This window comes from Microtus pennsylvanicus, chromosome 11, assembly GCF_037038515.1.
Source record: "Microtus pennsylvanicus isolate mMicPen1 chromosome 11, mMicPen1.hap1, whole genome shotgun sequence".
NCBI lineage: Eukaryota > Metazoa > Chordata > Mammalia > Rodentia > Cricetidae > Microtus > Microtus pennsylvanicus.
Window position 1 is genome coordinate 47069362 of NC_134589.1, and position 21089 is coordinate 47090450.

The window sequence follows — 21089 nt, forward strand, 5'->3', positions numbered from 1 at the left end:
GATCTAAGAGGCAGGACTTTCTGTCCACTTTCCTTAGGTGCAAATGACACCCAAAGCTTCAGGCTGTGCAGACACCTTATAGAAGACATTTTTCAATTTTAGGCCACCCTCTTCCCCTCAGAACAGAGGCTGTGCCAGGCATAACTCTGCACAGGGAAACATTCTCAGGCCGCTCAGCCTTGGGCTGCATAAAAATTAACCAAAAAAAGTTTTAAAAATATTGATTTCAGGTATTGTTTGAGATATTTCAACTCAGTTGCTCTGGGGGTAAGGCTCAGGAATCCTCACTTTTTGAAAAGGGGAGGCTGGGACAAGATCTCACTATGCAGCAACGGATGACTTGGAACTTGCTATGTAGATAAGGTTAGCCTTGAAGTTTAGAGATTCACCTGTGTCTGCCTCCCGAGGGCTGGGGTTAAAGGTATACACCACGATTCTCCTTAAGATGTGCATTTTTAGATGAGCACATGCAGAATTCAGATGTAGTCCTATGCTTTGGGAACCATGGGTTCAGCTGACAGTCTCTGTTTGAAATCTCTTTCCGGTGGTGCAGTCTCAGGCTCAGAGGTCTGTCCCCACCTACATGGAAGAGAGAATTCTGTCCCCCAACTTACAAGGGGAAGAAAAAACCTGTCTCCCACTTAGGGGGATTTTTTTTACAATTGATTATTGCGCAGGTGGAAAGAAATACATATCTTATAAAACAGAATTTATAGGAAAATTAAAGGGAATTACCAGAGAGAATGGAACAGAACGAGTCATAAAACAGGAAGCTCGAGAGAAGCAATTCACTAAGAAGATGAATGGCAGCTGCAGGAAAGACAAAGACACCCTGGAATGGGAGATGCTCTCAGGAAAGAGAGGCACCATCAGGAACTAGATGGACAAGAACTCGGTGAGGCGGAAAACCCGAGGTTGAAAGGATGGGAAGTTCTATAAATGAAAAGCAGCTGCGCTTCCTCCTGCTCCAAATCAAAACATCAGAGGAGAGGCAGATGCGAGGTCCCAGGAACGGAACAAACAGCTGCTGGGGAGAGGGGATGCTCACACCCACGGGTCAAGTGTTCCCTCGTGCTCGTGGTATTAGAGGCGGGATAAGGAAAAGAGGGAGGCAGACTTAAGAACAGAGCTGGTGAATTGGCCCCATTAAGTGGGACGAGAACACAAAACAGCCCGTTCAAGAGAAGCCATCAACGCAAGCTGCCCTGAATCAGCGTCACGTGAGAACAATGAAGCAGATGCTGGCGAGCCTGCCTCGGGACTGGCACGGGCACACATGAGAAGACGGCAGAAAGTTTGTGCCGGGTATCAGATGGATTTTAACGATCTTGTAAGACACTGCATACACACACACACACACACACACACACACACACACACACACACACACACACACACACACACACACTTGTGTGTGTGTATAGCCAACAAGGGATTCTTGCAGCCAGGCAAGGGCAAGATTGTTTAGAGAGGAATGGTGCTTGCCTTCACTCCTGATAAAACTGAGTCTGGTCTTTGGGTCCCCCACCTGGTGGAAGGGGAGAACTGACTTCTGCAAGTTGTCTCCCGACTGCCGCGCATGTGCCAAGGCATACATGCATGAGTGCATGGGTGTGCATTGCGTACGCTAAATTAAAACATGTAAAAGATATTGGAATACCAGTTTTTTAGGTTTTATAAGAAATTATTACTAATAAGCAATGTGAAGAAAATTCCAGAAAAGTGGACTGTGGAGTAGAGGTGAAATTTAGCTGCATACCTCAAACACAATAATGAATACATACAGTGGGAGAGAGAGAGAGAGAGAGAGAGAGAGAGAGAGAGAGAGAGAGAGAGAGAGAGAGAGAGAATATTGTTACTTAAAACTTCAATTTGAGGACTTCATTATCAACAGCTGGTATTTAGTAGGATGGTTTTGTGACAGGTACCAAAACTAGCTCGAACTAGTTTAAGTCCTTACCATTTGCTAACAAGATAGAGTGTCTCTCTGCATTAAGAGGACAGAAGTGACCTCTCACTTGCTCATCCCTTATTTCTGCTTTTGATTTTTCTCTGTTCTTTTGTTTGAATTGAGTCGTTGGCTTTTCCTTTACAGATCTTTGACAGCTACAAAGCGCTGTTAGATATGGTATGTATGCAGTTGTATATTAGCTTTATCCTAGCCCCAAGTCCAGCTCTGCTAGACTTGGTGTTAAATTCTCTCTTCACTGTCTAAACTGTGAAAACATGCCTAGGTCCATTAGCTAGCTCCATGTCCTAAGCTGGGGTGCACATGAGGCCCTGCAGAAGGGGAGGGGTCTTTTCTTGTCTGCGTGTGCTACTTAGAGAGCTTTAGGCTTCTGTGACAGGGTCTTGCAGCTACTACCATGTGGGCACCTTCTTCAGGTCTGGTTCTGGCCATGGATGCAGCCTCTCCAGAGCTCAGTGCCCACAGCACACTGTTGTAAGAAGGGCGTTTGTTGGTTCCAGGCTGCTCGGAAGCTCAGCCCCGAAATGATCACATAGAAACTATATTATTCAAGTCGCTGCTTGGCCCATTAGCTCTAGATTCTTATTGGCTAACTCTTCCATCCTAATTTAACCCATTTCTATTAGTCTATGTATTGCCACGTGGCTGTGGTTTACCGGCTAAAGTTCCATCTGGCTCCTGTGTGGCTGCATGGTTTCTTTCTATTCTGCCCTTCTTTCTCCCAGCATTCAGTTCTGTCTTCCCCACCTACCTCTGCTCCACCCTGCCATAGGCTCAAGCCAGCTTTCTTTATTAACCAATCATATTCACAGCATACAGAGGAGAATTCCACATCAGTACACAGTGGCCAGCAGCCCTCGCTGACCCTCTGACCCTGTAAAACCCTCTCCTTGTCTTTACATCCTCAGTGGCTAGGCATTCTGGTAGTGAGATGCCTCCCTGGGAACAGAGGAGATTTCCAATACCTTCCACCCCCCTGTGATGTGGGAGAGTCTACACCCCTGGTGTAGAACCACAGAGATTTAGCCATCCAGGAGCAAAGCCAGGCAGAGCTGGTCCTTAGTCCTTGAGTGGGACAGTTCTTCCTGGGGCATCCTCTCTCACACTAGGGTTAGTGGCTCTATATTCATTTCTGACCATACTTCAAGTTTATAGTTAATAATTCTTTATATAGCTGGGTGGTGGTGGCGCACACCTTTAATCCCAGCAGTTGGGAGGCAGAGGCAGGCAGATCTCTGTGAGTTCGATCTCTGTGAGTTCGAGACCAGCCTGGTCTACAAGAGTTAGTTCCAGGACAGGCTCCAATGCTATAGAGAAATCCTGTCTCGAAAAACAAAAAACAACAACAACAAAAAATTCTTTATATGAAACCTTCCCTCCTTAGGCTACTATGAGGGTTTTCTCTTGTGATAGGGCCTAGGCTGGTAGACCAGCTTTCTTAGCATCTCTCTGAAGAAGCTTTTGGCCAGGGGAACTGGCTCAGTGGGTAAAATAATTGCCGTTCAAGTATGCTGACCTGAGTTACTATCCCCAGCACCATCATAAATAGCCAAGGGTAACCCTGTAAGACTGTAACAGCAGCACTGGGGGAGGGGGAGGGCTAAGGGCTGGATCCAGCTGAGCTAAAGTACCATATCCAGGTTTAGCAGGAGACCCTGTCTCAAAAAAGTGGAAGACCAATAGAGAAAGATGCCAAACATTGACTTCCGGCTTTTATATAGACAGACACCGGTGAAAGTGCATCTGTGTACTTGCACGTGTGCGTGCTTGCACCTATGTGTGTGCATGAACGAGTCACACACATGCCCCTGGGATCAAGCATACGTGTGCTCATACATGCTAGACAAGTGTCTTAGTTAGGGTTTCTATTGTTGTGATGAGACACCATGACCAAAAACCAAGTTGGGAGGAAAGGGTTTATTCAGTTTACACTTCCATATTGCTGTTCACCACTAACAGAAGTCAGGACAGAACTCAATCAGAGCAGGAACCTGGAGGCAGAGGCCATGGAGGGGAGCTGCTTACTCGCTTGTTCCTCATGGCTTGCCCAGTCTGCTGTGTTTTTTAAAATTTAATCTTCATTCATATATTACATCTTGACCACAGTTCCCCTCCCTCCTCTCCTCCAAGACCCCCCTTTTCTCTCTCCTAGAGATCCATTTCTCTTTCATTTTCCTTCAGAAAAGGGCTGGCTTCCCAAGGATATAAACCAAACATGGCATATCATATTGCAAAAAGAGTAGGCAAATCCCCTCATATTAAGGCTGCGTGATGTAACCCCACAGGAGGGAAGGGGTCCCAAGAGCAGGTGAAAGAACCAGGGACACCTCACAATTCACTGTTAGGAGTCCCAAAAGAACACCAAGCTACACAACCATAACATATATGCAGAGGACCTAGGTCAGTCCCATGTAGGCTGTGAGTCCCTGTGAACCCTGGTTAGTTGATTCTGTGGGCCACTTTCTTATGATGTCCTTGACCCCTCTGGCTCCTACAAGTCTCTTTCCTCCTCTTCTGCAGGATTCCTTAAGATCTGCCTAATGATTGACTGAGGGTCTCTGCATCTTCTCCCATCAGTTGCGGGATGAAGCCTCTCTGATAATGGTTATGCCAGGGTCTGGTCTATAAGTTAGCAGAGTATCATTGGGAATCATTTTATTGACAATGTTTTTTTTCTGAGTGTGTTTGGCTCTCTCCTAGGTCTCTGGGCTACCCAGACTCTGGTTCCTGGGTTTCTAGACAGTGTCATGGTGAGCCTCCTCTAGTGGCACGGGTCTCAAGTTGGACCAGTCATTGGTTGGCCACTCCCACGAGTTCCTTTACCCCAGCACATATTACAAGCAGGAAACATTGTAGGTCAAAGGTTTTGTGGTTGGGTTGGTGTCCTAATCCCTCCACTGGAAGGCTTTCCTGGTTACAGAAGATGGCCTGCTCAGGCTCCATATCCCCCATTACTAGGAATTTTCACTAGGGTCACCCTCACAGATCCCTGGGGGCTTCCGTTGCACTAGGTGTTTACTTAGCCTCTGATATGCATCTCAATTCTTCCAGTACTCTCTCCCCCACACCCCATCAGTTCCCTCTGTTCCTGTCCCAGCTTCCTTCAATGATGGGCTATGATGTGGAAGTGTAAGGCAAACAAGGCATTTCCTCCCCAACTTGCTTTTGGTCATGGTATTTCATAATAGCAATAGTAACCCTAAGACAGGTATTAAGGATTTTATTTAGTGAATTCACCAAGATGTTATAATCTAAACAATAGCCACATTTACTATTAGAAACATTGGAATGAACATGTAAACTTTCTTTGGGAGACTGTGGCAAAGGGAGAAAGGTGTCCTTTCAACTGGACATAATTCATTTGGATGCCTGTGGACTATAATTATTGGCTATGGTTTATCGGAAACTTGCAGAATTGTAAAATGACTCCAACAGGAGGTTTAATAGTAAGGGAGAAGAAACATACATATTAGGTAGACAACAGTGCCTGCCAAATTAGTTTCTTTGTAATTTAAAGTCTAATTTATCCTTGATCTAAGATTGGCTTTTATGGTTTGTTTATTTACTTGTTAATTTAGGCAGGATCAGATGTTGTTCACAACGGTCTAGAAACCTATGTAGCTGAGGCTGGCTGCAAATCCTGATCTCCTCCTGACTCCACCTCCAGAGTTCTGGGATTTACAAGCATGGACCACTGTGGTCAGCTCCAGAGTGCTGGGATTACAGGCATAGGCCACTGTGGTCAGCTCCAGAGTGCTGGGGTTACAAGCATGGACCAGTGTGCTCAGCTCCAGAGTGCTGGTATTACAGGCATAGGCCACTGTGGTCAGCTCCAGAGTGCTGGGGTTACAAGCATGGACCAGTGTGCTCAGCTCCAGAGTGCTGGGATTACAGGCATGGGCCACCCTGATCATCTGCAGAGTGCTGGGATTACAGGCATGGACCACCGTGCTCGCTCCAGAGTGCCGGGATTACAGGCATGGACCACTGTGCTCAGCTGCAGAGTGCTGGGATTACAGGCATGGGCCACCATGCTCAGCTGGCAACTCCTGGTTTCATTTTTTTAAATTAAATATTCATTTTATTTGGAATTTGGTGATATAGGACTAGAGAAATAGAGAATCATGTAGTTTTAGATGTGCAGCCAGTTTTCCAAACACGATTGACTGCCCTAATATTTGCTGCATTCATTGGTCTTGTTCTGTATTAGCAATGATTCTTTTATTGACTCTCATTTGTCTCCGATGCACACAGGCAACCCTTTCTTTGACCTTCCTTTTTTATTCAACACATCCCACATACAAACTTATCTTCCTTCTGAATAATGTACTTAATTTTCTAGTTTTTGACGTTTCTTAATTTTCAAGTGCCCGAGACAATGCTGTTTTGTTTTCCCCACCCTGTCCCCCAGATTAAATGATCCACCCCTTTAAGCTCTTACAACTCTCTCAGACTCTGCAATAAATAAAACTATCCAGAGTCAGAGATTTGAATAGGAGTGTGCTGTGTTTCAAAGTGTGTGATCTGCGATTTCTTTTTTAAATTTTTACTGTTTTAATTCCTCATTTACAGAGATTCTGTTTTGGTCTTTTCTTTTAATCAGTAATCAGTGATGTTTTATCAAATGATTTTGGTCGTCTAGGGACTGATAGGCCATCGTGGTTGTATATTATTCTTTCAACGTCATTCTAGAATTAATCTAGGATTTCATTTTACATCCTTGCATCAAATGCTTTTGCAAATGGGAATGCAGGAAGCTAGGAACCGGCACTGGCTTGCCATCGTGGCAACTTAATTTAGGGAACGACTTAATTTAGGGAAGGTAGGAGACCCGGGGCTATTTGTCTTTTCCTTGAACAGAGATGACCTTCTGGAACTGAGGAAAACCACAAAATTTCCAGCCGCGGATTTTGTCTAAAGCGCACGCAATTCCGAATGTCGACGCTGGATGGCGCACACAGACTGTAGAACGAGAGGAAAAATTGCCAGGAGGGTGGTGGTGGCGGTGGTGGTGTTGGAGGGGGGAAGGGAGAGAGAGAGAGGGAGGGAGGGAGGGAGGGAGGGAGGGAGGGAGGGAGGGAGGGAATGAGAATGAATCATTGGGCTCCCGGCTTTTCATTGGCTGCTTTTGGCTAGGCTGTCGGTCAGGATGGCCCTGCCTCTTTGGACAGTTCCTCTGGGAGCTAGTGCGGAGGTCGTCGGCTCTCTGAAACTGACTTCATTATTATTTTGACTATACAAGTTTATGTGGTATCATGCGATAATGATGCAGCGGGCATAGTTTACTGTGGATTCTCTCACTTGCTGTAGTGAAGCTCCATCCTGAGGTCAGCATGGTGCTGCTGGCTGGGCTCCGTTTTCCAGCTGGACCACTTGTGGGGTCTACCATAAGGCAAAGCTTCCTGGGTCGCTCTTTCTTTGGAGTGGGGTTTGAGACTGGGCATAAAGCTGATTAGCTAGGTATGTAAGACACACTGAACTTTGCACAAAGTTTCTGGGAGCCACATGTTTGGCTGTATAGGTCGGTTATGCCCCTAGCACTATGTAAGACCAAAAGTCAACCTGTAAGCCCCACCTGTCAAAGGACCCAGTAACTTCCTGGAATGCTGGGAGTTGTAGTTCTTGGAAAACAACAATGCCACATGGGAAAATAAGATGCCTAATGGTTTTGTCTTTAAAAGTCCCTACAACACGTGTCTCATAGCTACTTGCTGGGAATTCCAGAGATTGGTCCTAACCAAAGTCTATCCCTATCAGTATTTAATTAAAGCTTGCTTCAACTGGATAAAAATTGTGGAGCTGGGTTTTCTCTTGTGAATCTCAGAATTATCATTTGCAGTCCCCAGCAAGATAAAAAAGACCCTCCCAGTCCAAATTCTGGAGCTAGGCTCTTGGCTCCATGCTCAAAAAAGGAGATAGATAGTAAGAGTGTTTTTTTTCTTTCTCTCTCTCTCTCTTTTTTTAATGGAGGTCTCTTTTTTGGTAAGTCATAGATTTTTTTTTTTTTTTTTTTTTTTTTTTTTTTTTTTTTTTTTTTTTTTTTTTTTTTTTTTTTTTTTTTTTTTTACAGCGGTGACATTTTCCTGCCTGGTTTCTGGATTTTGGTTACAGGGTACTCTATCTGGAAGGAGGGAGGATCTGATCTGATGAGGTCTATGCATCCCCATTCAGATCAAAGGGAGACAACTCACAACCCCCTGGTTAATTCTGGTTAATTGGGGGTTTTTAGCCAGTCTCTAGTTTTTTCCTTCTTTTGATCTTCCTTTAGAGCACTCTAATGACACTGGGGGCCAGTATGCTCAAGCGTTTCAGAGAGCCCTGGAACACGGGTGTTTGTCAGCAGGGTTTCAACACCCAGGCTACACAACAGAACTGAGGAACCATAGGGCATTTCACAACACCGGCGGCCAACCTGAGAATTTGGACAGGCCCAGCAAGGATTTGGGAGCTGAGGAAACTCAGAGAGGCCCAGCCTCTGGTGGGTTCCTAGAGTCTGGGGTTATAAGGGAACTGTTTAAAAAAGTGATCTCCTATTTTGTTAAGAGAGTTTCTCTTGGCCAGACTGTTGGACCTCTGAAGCAGAGGACTCCAAGGGTTAAACGCTATCCCGCGTTTCCTGTTGTTATTTGGTTCTGTGTTTTCTGTTGTGGCTTTGATTCTGTGTCTTGTCTTGTGGGGTGTACCTGTTGTTATGCATTCTGACGTGGCGTGACTGGATAGATGAATGACAGGACCAAATCGCTCTCTTGGAGATGTCTCTCTGGAAACAGTGGAGCTTTTGAAGAACGGGGTTCAACAGTAGGATGTGTCGGGGGCAGAATGCAGTACTGGGGGCTGGGGTGCAGCTCTGAAGAAAAACCCAGGGCCTCATACAGAAGCCAGCAGGAGCCCCCCCACTTTGGATGAGCCCCCCTGAAGCTCCCCTGCACAGCCTGGAGAGCCAATTCCAGTGCCATGGTCTGTAGCCGCTGACTGCGAGGCTCAGGAAATTGCCCAGCTGCTACTTTCACAAGCTGCGGCCATATCAGAAGGTTCCATTACCCTCTCTCCTTTGGAACTGGGGGAGGTATGGAAAGTTTTGTTTGTTTGAATGTATGAACCTGACCGCTGTATGTTTGTTTCTGACTGGTCTCCCTTGAATGTGTGAGCTTACTGTGTTCTGTGTTTCTTTGTTACAGCTCAGTTGTTACTGTTGCAGCCAGTGATGGCCTAGGAACTCAGACTTTATCTCTGGGCTCTCTGGCATTGGAGCTGATGTAATGGGGATTCAAATATCAGTTGGGTATCAAGAATATTAATGTTGTTTTATGCTGTTCTACTTTCTTAAGAGACTGGCTCTGGAATTGAGTTGCCATTTTTTTTTTCATATATAGGCATTCTTTTAAAGTCTCCGTGCCAAGGGAGAAAAAGTGTGACAGGGAGAAAAGAAAAAGCAGAACCCCTAAAGGGATTATTGGTCTCATTTAAATTGCCAAAACCTATTATGAACTTTCTGTATCATGGGATTTGCAAATTTATTGGCTATTGGTTAAAAATTTGTAATATTTGTAACAAAACATTAACTTAAAACTCATAACATGGGGTTGATAGTTGAAAGTCTGTGCAAAGGTAATCTTAAAGGAACCACGTGCCATGATTCTGTTCAGGGATATAAGCAACACGTGCGTGGCCTGCTGCCTTAGGCAATCATGTGGCTGGCAGTCATCTTTGTGAGGGCTGCAAAAGAAAGATGTCCTGTGGCGTCACTACCATCTTGATTAAGGGCAGCTGTGTGGTACGGGACCAAGGTGACAACAGATCTCCAAACATGCTTTTGACTTGGGATGCCTTTCTGTTCCTGCCCTGTCTTGAAAACAAGGCTATTGAAAGATAGGACCTAAAAACAATGCCTTTTAATGAGGTATTCAATATGCACCTTCCCGCATACATAGACAAGAATGTACCATGCTGGCAGACAGACTTTATAGTAAAAGTCACTCACATGGTGTTGGTTTTAGAGACCTTGTATCGTTGGGGATCAGCTTTGTCTTCTGCAAATTATGATTGTTCCCTGTGGCTTCACTCTTGAAATAGATAAAAATGTATTTTATTTTGAGAGATTTTTAGCTTCTTCTGTTTTTTTTTTTTTTTTTTTTTCGAGACAGGGTTTCTCCGCAGCTTTTGGTTCCTGTCCTGGAACTAGCTCTTCTAGACCAGGCTGGCCTCGAACTCACAGAGATCCTCCTGCCTCTGCCTCCCGAGTGCTGGGATTAAAGGCGTGCGCCACCACCACCTGGCTTTTAGCTTCTTTAAAAGAAAAATTTTGGAGTTTTAAAGAAAATTTAAATAAAAATAACTAAATAATTTTAGGAACAGCTTTTAAAAATACTTTAAGTTTATAAGGCTATGGTGCATTCTATAGTTATAAAATATTTTATTATGATGTCTATTAATATGTGATCTTGATAAACAGATAAATAAAAGACTAAAAATTAGGGCCACAGCTATGAGCACCAAACACTAGAGGCTGAGGTATTCTTACTTATGATGCAGCAAGACAGTGACCTAAGCAGTGTGGCAAAGGGTCTCTTCTTACCTAAGTTCTGTTCAGGCTAACAGAGCCTTATTTATGAATGTATGTCTAACCTCCTTGTTTTTACTGAAATCATTAAGCTGTAGCTATTTTGGTAGACTTAGTCGTACAAGAAACTATTATATTCTATAATGGTACACTATGTAAGGACCAAGAAAATAGACTTGTCAATCTCTCTATGGACTGAATTCGTGAAAAGAGCTTCAATTAAAAATTTGTATTTTTTTATTATAAACTGTTGAAGATGATTAAGCTTTAATTTATTATGGTCAGAACTATACTTGCAGTCATGCTAAGTACTAATGCAATTAATTACAGGAAAAAGCTTTATTCTCCAAGCAAGGATTTTTTTTTTTGGGACAGGGTTTCTCTGTAGCTTTGGATCCTGTTCTGGAACTAGCTCTTGTAGACCAGGCTGCGAGTACTGGGCTTAAAGACGTGCACCACCACTGCCCGGCCAAGCAATGATTCTTTAGGTAATATATAATTAACAGCTAATGGTTTTCAAATTCGTTAGAGTCTGCTGAACATGGCATTTAAGATGTTTAAACTTACTATGACATAGACTCCCAGATCCTAGCAGTGACCTCTAAGGTTTCCAAGAAGATAATGGGACACGACAATGACCCCACCTGGATTGTGGTAATGATGACCACTGGACAAGACTGCCCCAATGCCTCATCTGCCACCAGGACCAAACTCTGAAAAACCAGGACACTGGAGAGTTGATTGCTCCACTTCACCTGACAAAGCGATGTTAGTCCCCTCATATTCCTCCTCCACAGGGAAGCCTCTCATCTTCTGGGCCTAGAAGCCAAAGACTGATGCTGTCCTGGTATCTCTGCTCTCCAGCACCCTGGAGAACTCAGGAGTCTGGGATGTCTGTCTAGGTAATGGACTAGTCTCTGCCATTTTAATTGATACATAAGCCATTTGGATTATACCCCTGCTGTAATTTATCCTTCTGAGATCTCTGATGCCTTTGATGGCTAGACTAACTGTGGCTCTGTTAGCTTGGTAGCACCAGGCCACCAGCTTCTTCTGCCAAAGGCTGTTACTACCTTGTTAGTTCTTCTAGAGCTACAAGGTCTCTTGTTAAGAAAAGGCAGACAGGGTTGCCTTGCTAACAGGCTTCATATTAAAGGACAAACAGGTTTCAGTTGTAGCTTTTCACTAAAGGAATGTGCCTTGCAATGACTGGTCTCAATGCAATGACTGGTCTCACTAATAACTACTCATATCTCTGGTAAATGATTTGATTCAAGAAAAGATTTATTAAAGCCCATGCAAGTTTCTAGGTTTCTAAAAATGTTCTAAAGTATATAAAGGCCTGAGGATATGGAAACTTGAATAAGTTCTGAGTGTCTAAAAAATGATTTAAGATGTATAAGTGAAGCTGTAAAGGTATAAGAAAGTGATTTAAAGTATATGAAATTGGGAAATGTTTCAAATTCCTTTCCCCTTCTATGCTATTTTTACACTAAGATTTCAAAGACACAGAGTTTTAACATTGATCGGTGGAGTTCTGATAGGCTGGTAGAGCAGAGATGTGTTCTAGAGATAGGCTATCTGTACTAGCTTAAGGGCCTAAAGGGTCTGTCTGGTCTTATCTTAGTCATACAGGTAGCAGAGAAGTCATTTGGGTTGCTATCCAGCTCTGGTCCTGGTTGTAGAAGCTTGGGAGAGGCTCAGGTCATTTAGATTGCTAGCCATGCCCAGTCTTGGTTGTAAGAGTCTGATATGGCCTGGCCCAAGAGATAAAGCAATCACCAGGCTGTTAATAACTCCCAACTCTCAGCTTTTTGGCTGGAAGAACAGATTTGTCATCTTCCCCCTTGGAAAGACAATTCTATATGCTTAACATTCCTAATTTATTTGGAGAACTGTGAGTTCAAAGACCTTTGTGCTATGCTCCCAACATTCTCTGTTCCTTCTCTTCTTATAGAAAGTCCATAATATTAGTATTGGCTCCTTGAATGATGCCCGGAGTCCCATAGGTATTCTTCACGCCCTTTCATTCTTTTGCATTTGCTCCTCTAACAGGGTAATTCTAAATGACCCACTTTCACACAGTCCATTCTTCCTTGTGCCTGGTCAGGTCTGCTCTTGAAGCTCTTTATTGGTTTATCTCATTTCAGTTTTTGTGTAACTCAACTACAACATTACTGCTCTTTTTTGTAGCTTCTGTTGGGTGAACTTCGCATTTTATTTCTGTATCTGCTTCTTGATTTTGCTGAGTTGTTTATCTGTGCCCTTGTGTAGGTCACTGAACCTCTCGAAGATGACTGTTCTCCCACCTCCCCAGGGGTAGGACTTTAGTCAGCTTTGTGCCACTGTGGCAGAATATCTGAGATAGAAACTTACAGGAAGAACATATTTATATTGGCTCATGGTTTCAGAGGGTTGTTACCCGAAGCTGTGGTCTGGGTCAGGTGTTTCAGGTTCTTGGCTCCTTATTCAAAGAGCTCACACATACTGGCTTATTCAAAACAAAGTGATAGAACAGGATAGACGCACCCTCGAGGGTGACAGCAGGCCACCCGAGTGAGGGTATCAAGGGCCTCACGTTATTGCTCCGGATTTCTTTTTATAGAGTTTAAGAGAAGGAAGAATTTGGTTGCTAAGAGACAGGCTGTTTTAAAAATTCATTTCTTTTATTTTTTTGAGATACTTACATAATCACACCACTTCTTCCTCTCTTTCCTTCTTCCAAATGCTCCCAATTACCCTTCCTTGCTCTTGTGATTGTCATACTTAGATTATATCAGTCTTGGCCCATTGTGCATGTTCCTTCCTGTAACACATCTGATGTAACACATCTTAATCTGTCATGCATGGTCATAAGATGGGAAATAGAGGATTCTCCTTAGAAGTTCCCTTTGAGGACACACTTTGCCTTATTGTTCATGCACCCAAAACCAGCTCATGCCTCTTGGTTCTTGGACGGTGTTCTAGGAAGCATTTGAATGACCATTGTCAGGGGGCTGTAAGGGGAATGACTTGTTCCATCCTTTACAGCAGGTGCAGGTGCAGGTGCAGGTTAAAGCAAGTGGGCTCCTGCACTGCTAACAGGTTGTGTGGTGCTCAGAGAGATATGTGTGTATAGCCCAAGCTAAATGGCATACGGATTTCTAAGCCATGTTGCTGCTTGCCTGTAACAGTTTCAGCCCTGGTCACTTGGCCGAGCTGCTTAGGTAGAAGAGAAGGAGGGAGAAAACTGCTCAGTTCAGAGTGGTTTCAAAGCAGGGGAGCCTGATGTTTGCAACAGGGTCTTTCCTAACTATTCATCAATGATGCATCCATGAATGGGTGAATTTGTTCATGAGGGCGGAGTCCTCATGACCCAGCTCCCTCCCTGAGGTTGAACACTGATGATGCAAGTCTTTAATGTGATCTTCTGGGGGGACATTTAATGGCTAAACAAGCATAAAGATGGTTGCTGGAATGTCGTTTCATTCTGTCTGTTGCCACGTGTCCTTGGTTCCTCAAGATCTCCATCGCTTCACATTGGTGAGTGCAATATAAAAGAAGGAGTCATTTGTCTCTGTCTTTACAGACTGACCACTGGGGGTGTGCCCGGTGATTGACAGATTCCACAGAGGAGGCAAGGGATAGGCGAAGGAAGAAGTGAGCTAGGTCACGGTGGTGGCAACAATTATGCAGTCTGACTTTTTTATTTATACAGAATTAAGTAATCTGGGATAGATTCATGTTGTTCCAAACCACAGATCATATCATTTTTGTTTTCAGACATATTTTTTCTTGCATATCTGGGGTCATAAGTTTAGTCATCATTGATAAACCATGACAGAACAGTTATCTTTTACAATCATTTCCCCTGTTTAGTCATCATTGCTAAACAGAGTTATCCTTTATAATCATTTTTACTCATCAATCCCATCACCCAAATTTTAAGAATCTAGAGTCGCATGACAGTCTGTTCTCAGTTAGCATGTGCTAACTTTTCTCTTACCACCTTCCCACTCCATTCTTCGTCCATCAGCATACGTCCCCGTGTAGGGCAGAGGTCACTTCAGCTAATCTGACTTTGCTGCTGTACATGCCGCATGATCGCCTGAGTGTACAGTGGAAGAGGTTGTGATCTGACCTGCAGCCAACTCCTCTAGCCCAGCAAATCTGAGTTCACTTTGCTTTGATTATCTTCTTCCTGAGTAAGTACAGGGCATGTGCTTTAAGACTATCTCAGAGCCTCATAAAGAGACTTCTGGTTCTTTATGTGTCACAGCCTCCAAGGTGTAAGGACTATCTTCAAGTGGATAAGAATAGCTCCCTGACAGTGGGAGGAGTATTATGCTGGGGACTTCCCTGGGGAAACTTAGGAGCAGTACTCCTGGGAGAAGGCACGAATGATTCATAAAAAATTTCATCAAATCCAATATCTCTAAATTGTACAAATATTAAAAGCCCCTAAGCATGCAACAAGCGGGGATCAAAACTAAAAGAGGCACGGTGTCCATCATGTGGCTCGGCTTTGCTGGATCTTTGCCAAGCAGCTGTGCTGGCTTTACAACTTTTGTTGTTCCCATCAGATGTGGCTGTAGCAACATACATGACAGGAAAATTCCTTCATCATCCAGCCCAGTGAGAGATTCTGAGTGTATATCTGTGCCTAGTTCCCACAAAGATCAGAAGGGACTGTTGGATTTCCTGGAACCGGGGTCGTGAGTGGTCATGTGGGAATCTAACCTACTCCTCTGTAAGAGCAGCAGGTGCTCTTAACTGCTGAGTCATTTCTCCAGCCCTAGAATTTTTATTTTAAACAGACAGAGATACTCACCTTTAAATCAACATGGCAAACATTGCATTTCAACGGATGAGTTAGATTCATTTATGTGCAATGTTACCCATTGATCACAATTGGCTATAAACTCCACATTCATGCTTGCTTCCCAGTTTGAAGGTATTAAGAGACACTCAGCCAGTCCCAGTAAAATGTGTTGGTGAATAACAGAGTAACTACATCAACTGAACCTTGCTTTCTTCAGTCTTAAACCCTACTGGCTCTGTTCACTCATCTCTAAAGGATTTCTTCCAAATCACCATAGCCTTCTAATCAGTCACTAATTGCTACTTGTGCATTTGATGTATTTGAGATATGAGAGATGTCTCTATATCATAACTGGGTATATCTGGATAAGGCTGAGAATGTGCTCCTATGGCCAGGCACATTGTAAAACTCAACCCTGCGATATTCTAGTATTGGCATTAGCGTGATCTTATGTATTACCAAAACTGGTGAGATGCAAGGTGAAGTACTTACATGTCTTTCCATCACCACATAGGTTCATTCAGAGCCAGAGATGTGTCCAAACACCTCTGCATAACCCATAGGATGATGCTTTGAACATGTTGAAGGATATACATAGTCCACTTCATTCCCCTTTTCCAAAACAACCCTCATGTTAACCTCTGAATCGGCTTCCTTAGAAGTCTTCCCAGAGCCCCATGCATATCCTTGTTCCTCAGGCTGTAGATGAAAGGGTTCATCATGGGGGTGACCACTGCGTACATCACTGTGGCTACCGAGTCTTTCATGGAGTAGGTGTGTAGGGGCTGCAGATAAACCATACCAAGTGTCCCGTAGAAGAGGGCCACCACAGCCAGATGGGATGAACAGGTGGAAAAGGCTTTGTGCTTGCTAGAGGCTGAGGGAATTCTGAGGATAGCTCTGACAATCCAGATATAGGATATGATTATGAATCCTAAAGGAGCAAGGAAGATGAAGCAGCCTGTAATGACCAGTACCATGTGATTGATGCGGGTGTCAGAGCATGCAAGCCTGAGCAGGACGTACATTTCACAGAAGATGTAGTGGATTTTCCGAGACCCACAGAAGGTTACCTTGGTCATGAGGATGGTGTGGATGAGGCCATAGAGGACAGATAGGGCCCAGCACAGGATGAGGAGCAAGATACAGAGCTTAGGGCTCATGGCAGTTGTATAATGGAGGGGACGGCAGATGGCCACGTACCGATCATAAGCCATTACAGCGAGGATGAGGTTGTCCAAGGCTACCAGAGACACCAGGAAGTAGAGCTGAGTCAGGCATCCTGTGTAGGAGATGGCTTTGTTCTGGGACTGAAGGTTCACCAGCGTCTTGGGGATTGTGTTGGTGACAAAGAAGAGGTCAGTGAAGGAGAGGTTGGCCAGGAAAAAGTACATGGGAGTGTGCAGGTGTGAGTCAGAGCCAATGGCCAGGATGATGAGCACATTCCCCACCACTGTGACCATGTACATGGACAGAAACGTCCCAAACAGGATGCGCTGATGCTCAGGAACCTCTGAGAGTCCCAGGAGTAGGAACTCAGAGTCTCTGCTCTGGTTGCTTCTATCCATTTCCCAAATTTCTGCAATGTGAGCACCAAGAAATACTTACAATTGCTCTTAATTAGATGGAGAATGAACATAAACAAAAATAACTGCTTTCTTAGTATTAAAAGTATCTTGGGCTGGAGAGATGGCTCAGAGGTCAAGAGTGTTGACTCTTTTTCCAGAGACGCTGAGTTCCATTCCCAGCAACCACATGGTGGCTCACAACCATCTAGAGTGAGATCATATGCCCTCTTCTGGGGCGCAGGCAAGCATATAGACAGAATACTGTATACCTAATAAATAAATAAGTATTTCAAAAAGGGTCTTAGAGCTAGGTGTGATGGCACTTGCCCATAGTCTTGGCTACTCAAGAGGCGGAGGATCATAACTTGAGCCTAGGAGGTTAAAGGCAGCTTTAACAACATAACAAGACTTTGTTTCCCCCATTCCTAAAAATAATCTCAGACCCAGATTGAATCCAGTGTCTGTGTGTGCTAGGTTGGAGCTTTAGTTATGAGCTCCAGGCCCAACTGTATAATGATCCTCACCCCCACAGTGCCTCAAAATGATGGAAAATCATACCATAATTTCCCCCAACCAAATACAACCTCCTTGGAACGTTTTGTGTTCCTATTTTCATTTTATCCAATTATCCTTATCCACTTAATGTGATGGGGAAACATTCCTTAAGTTAATATTATAATTTATTGCCATTTAAAAAATATCGAGTAACTCAATATTTGTTTTTTTTTTTTTTGAGGCAGGTTCTCACTTTACAACTTTAGCTGTCCTGAAATTCATTCTACAGACCAAGCTGGGGGAAAAGAAGCAGGCAAGGGGCTGGAGATGCGAATCCCTGGTAGAAGGAACACTTGCCCAGTATGTGGGACGCTCTGGGTCTGATTTCCAGCCTGCCAGTATAAAGCAGTATACTGCAGCCTGGGCACTGACAAGGCAGAGGCGCTAGGATCCTTGCTGTTTGAGGCCTGTTGGTTGACATAACAAGTTCTAAGCCAACCTATGATCTATGTAAAAAGATCATTTCTCCGTCCATGTCTAGGAAGGTGAACAACTAGACTGGCTAGGCTCCCACAAAGCCAGAACATGAAGTAGGGTCAAAACCCCGTGCCAATGTCCTTGGCTTCTCATCAGCCCTCATTGTTCGCCATGTTCAGAGAGTCCGGTTTTATCCCATGCTTTTTTAGTCACAGTCCAGCTGGCCTTGGTGAGCTCCCACTAGATCAGCCCCCTTGTCTCAGTGGGTGGGTGCACCCCTCGTGGTCCTGACTTCCTTGCTCATCTTCTCCCTCAGTAACTCTGTGCCAGAGAACAACCCACTTTTAATAGCCTTAATAGAGCAGTAGCTTTATGCACACTAATAAGGAAAAATACACAAATATAGCAGTAACTACAGCAAGGCAAAGGAGAATATGCTATACATATACAAGCTTGCATCTGTAAAGGTTCACATTATCTCTGGAGACTCATAAAACAGGGAAGAAGTGGGAGACCTGGGAGAGGGAATAAGAGGAAACCTTTACATTATATACATCATCTTGATTAAAAAAAAAAGATCATTTCTCAAAAACCAAACAAACCAAACCAAAACATCTCTTTCCTGAAACAAAACTCAAAGACCAGCAACAGAGACAGTCAACAAAACAAAATTAACAAAACAAAACACTGAGCCAAGACACCTGGTTTGGTTCTTTTGGCTCTTAATCTCAGCACTCAGGAGACAGAGAGTGTGTTTAGTCCAGCCTATTCTACATGGCAGTTGTAGACCAGCCAGGATTACACAGTGCACCCTGTTTCAAACAACAAACTAACAAACAAGAAAGCAGACAAAAATGAAAGCCAAAAGTGTAAGGTGTAAAGAGAAAAAAAATCTAATATCAGAAATAGCCCGTGAGAACAGATTTTACTGAAAAACAAAAACAAAAGCCAACAAGCAACAACAACAACAACAAAACCAGAAATAGATGGAGAGGAGAGAAAGGGTTAAACACACCAAAGGGGAAGCTTCCAAAAGTAACAGAAAAGCACTGGTGAAAAAAACAAAAAACCACACATTTGCTGTTAAAGTTTCTAGTTTGCTAAAATACAAATTGCCACTTTCTATTTGGCTAGATGATGCTAAGTCCCTTAGTTTACAACAGGCATTTTTTTTCTGTCTCTCAGATGAGGTGACAGAACTGTTTAGAAGGCCAATGCGTTTACCTCACCTAGAGTTCTGGACAAAGAGCTGAAACGCCATACGTGGACACATCTCTCCAAGCTAATGCCATTATGAATTGAAGAGGTCTTTACGGAAAGGTCTAAGGGCTACCTGTTTTTAACCAGTACAACTCTCTGATATTTTTCACCCAATTTTAGTAGGAAACTCTGCTCTGGGTGGGAGAAAGGTGAAGCAACAGGGTTTGCAGGCCCTCTTTGTCTGAGGGCAGGCTCTGCTTTCTCCTAAGACAAGAGCAGCCTCCTCTCATCCTGTTTGCAGAGAAACACCTGGGATGCTGAGGTGGCAACTAGCCTATTACAGACCCTGAGTTGCAGCTGCACAGTAGAGAGGAGTATGGGAGAGAACTGTTTTGGACTTCCCACACAAGGGAGGAGATGTCCGGACCAGGAGACAAGGGGTCAGAAGGAGGTAGGTACCCCAACAAGTACTGTGCCAGCAGAGACCTGGGGAGTCAGGAGATTCCTCATCCTGGAAGGCACCCAGAGAAACCTCAGAAACTCATAGGATGTTTAAAGTGGAGTAGTGATGTTCAAGACCGTTTACAGGAGAGGTATCTAACTGTGGAGGGGGAAGGATGGTCTTTTGGATCTGCTCAGACACTGCCACAGCTTTCTGCAGCCCATATGGTTGCTCAGGTAGGTCTCACAGTGCCTGACAGTGCCTGACAGTGTCTGAGCTGTGACTGCCTAAGGTCACTTGGTGATTGGATGGCAGACATGAGCCAGAGAGAGGTTGGGGTGTTGGCATTCTGTGTTGCGAATTTGTTTTGGCTGAGACTACCAGCAGGAAGAAGGAGAAAATTTTGAAACTGGCCAGTGAAAGGAGCCCCTTCCCTTGCAGCAGTGTTTCTGTACTGAGAACCAAGTCCCTTTAAGCAAGCACTGGGTACTTCTGACCCCTGTACTTTGCGAAACACCAATCTGAATCTATAAAAGTTTTAGACCCTGGTGTGGGTGTGTTTAGATGGCCTTGGAGATTTAAGCCCTCTATTCTGTGCTTGGCTGTGTTCGGAAAGAATGTAGGGTGAGCTAAACAAGAACTCTAGGCTTGCAGAAGGAAACAGGCTTTGGCACATCGTCTGTTCTCCCTAGCAGTGTGATGGTGAGTGGGGAGCACACGGTTCTGAGCTTCCTTCTCTCACCTGTGCAGCCCTCCTTGTGGATGGAGAACAGCAGGCAGGGCAGGTGATAGCACTTTGGAGTAAGATCCTATGAGTGAGAAGATGGTGGGAGAGAGAGGGAGAGAGAGAGAGAGAGGCAGGCTATGGCTATTTAGATCTTACCCACTGCTCTGTGTGGTGGCTCTGGTCTGCTGCCTTCACTTTTCTCATAGGATAAAAATTCAGCCCATTTTTTTTTAAAAATAGGATTTTGTGATTTGTCCTATTTGCTATAACCAGGGAGTAGGGGCTTGTTCCTTGTGTCTTCAGTCCTACAAATCAGGAGACAGAATTTAAGACTTCTTGTGTTGAGGTTGCTCCAGGGATCTGAGAATTGATGCTTGAACCTCAGATTCATGAAGAATGGGGCTGAAAAGGGTTATTTATTAGTTTTGAAGAGGCCTTGGGGAGACAATCCCAAGATAGTTACTTGAGATGAACATGGATAATTAATTGCACTAACGTTAATATCTGGCAGCAAAGGAATTGGGAAATGAATCTTGTTTACAGGAAGTAAAACAAATCATCATTACACGGAAACCTTCAAGTTTCCCTAGGAGTAAAGCTAAGTCAGAAATAAACAACTCACAAGTTCTGAAATTGGCTTGAGCCGTCAGAGGTTTGGAAAGTCTCAGAACACTAGTGTCTTTAAGTCCTAAGTTAAGGCAGTTTTTAAAAAATCAAGGGCATGACTGTAGCTCAGTGGTAGAGTGCTCACTTGGCATGCATGGAGCCCTCGGTTTGATTCCAAACACTTTGAAAAAATTGTTTAGTCTTTGCTAGATATGGCGGTGTATGCTTGCAAGGTCAACATTGA

General features: G+C 44.0%; 1 protein-coding gene across 1 annotated transcript; it reads right to left on the reverse strand.

Annotated features, from left to right (window-relative positions):
• Positions 1-15959: 15959 nt before the first annotated feature.
• LOC142831910 (olfactory receptor 1D2-like) lies at positions 15960-16898 on the reverse strand. The gene has a single exon (XM_075942332.1). It carries the CDS (start codon positions 16896-16898, stop codon positions 15960-15962), a length of 939 nt encoding a protein of 312 aa, XP_075798447.1.
• Positions 16899-21089: the final 4191 nt, after the last annotated feature.

Excerpts from the sequence above, each read along its gene's own strand:
- LOC142831910 (XM_075942332.1), bottom strand. The coding sequence starts at position 16,898 with ATGGATAGAAGCAACCAGAGCAGAGACTCTGAGTTCCTACTCCTGGGA.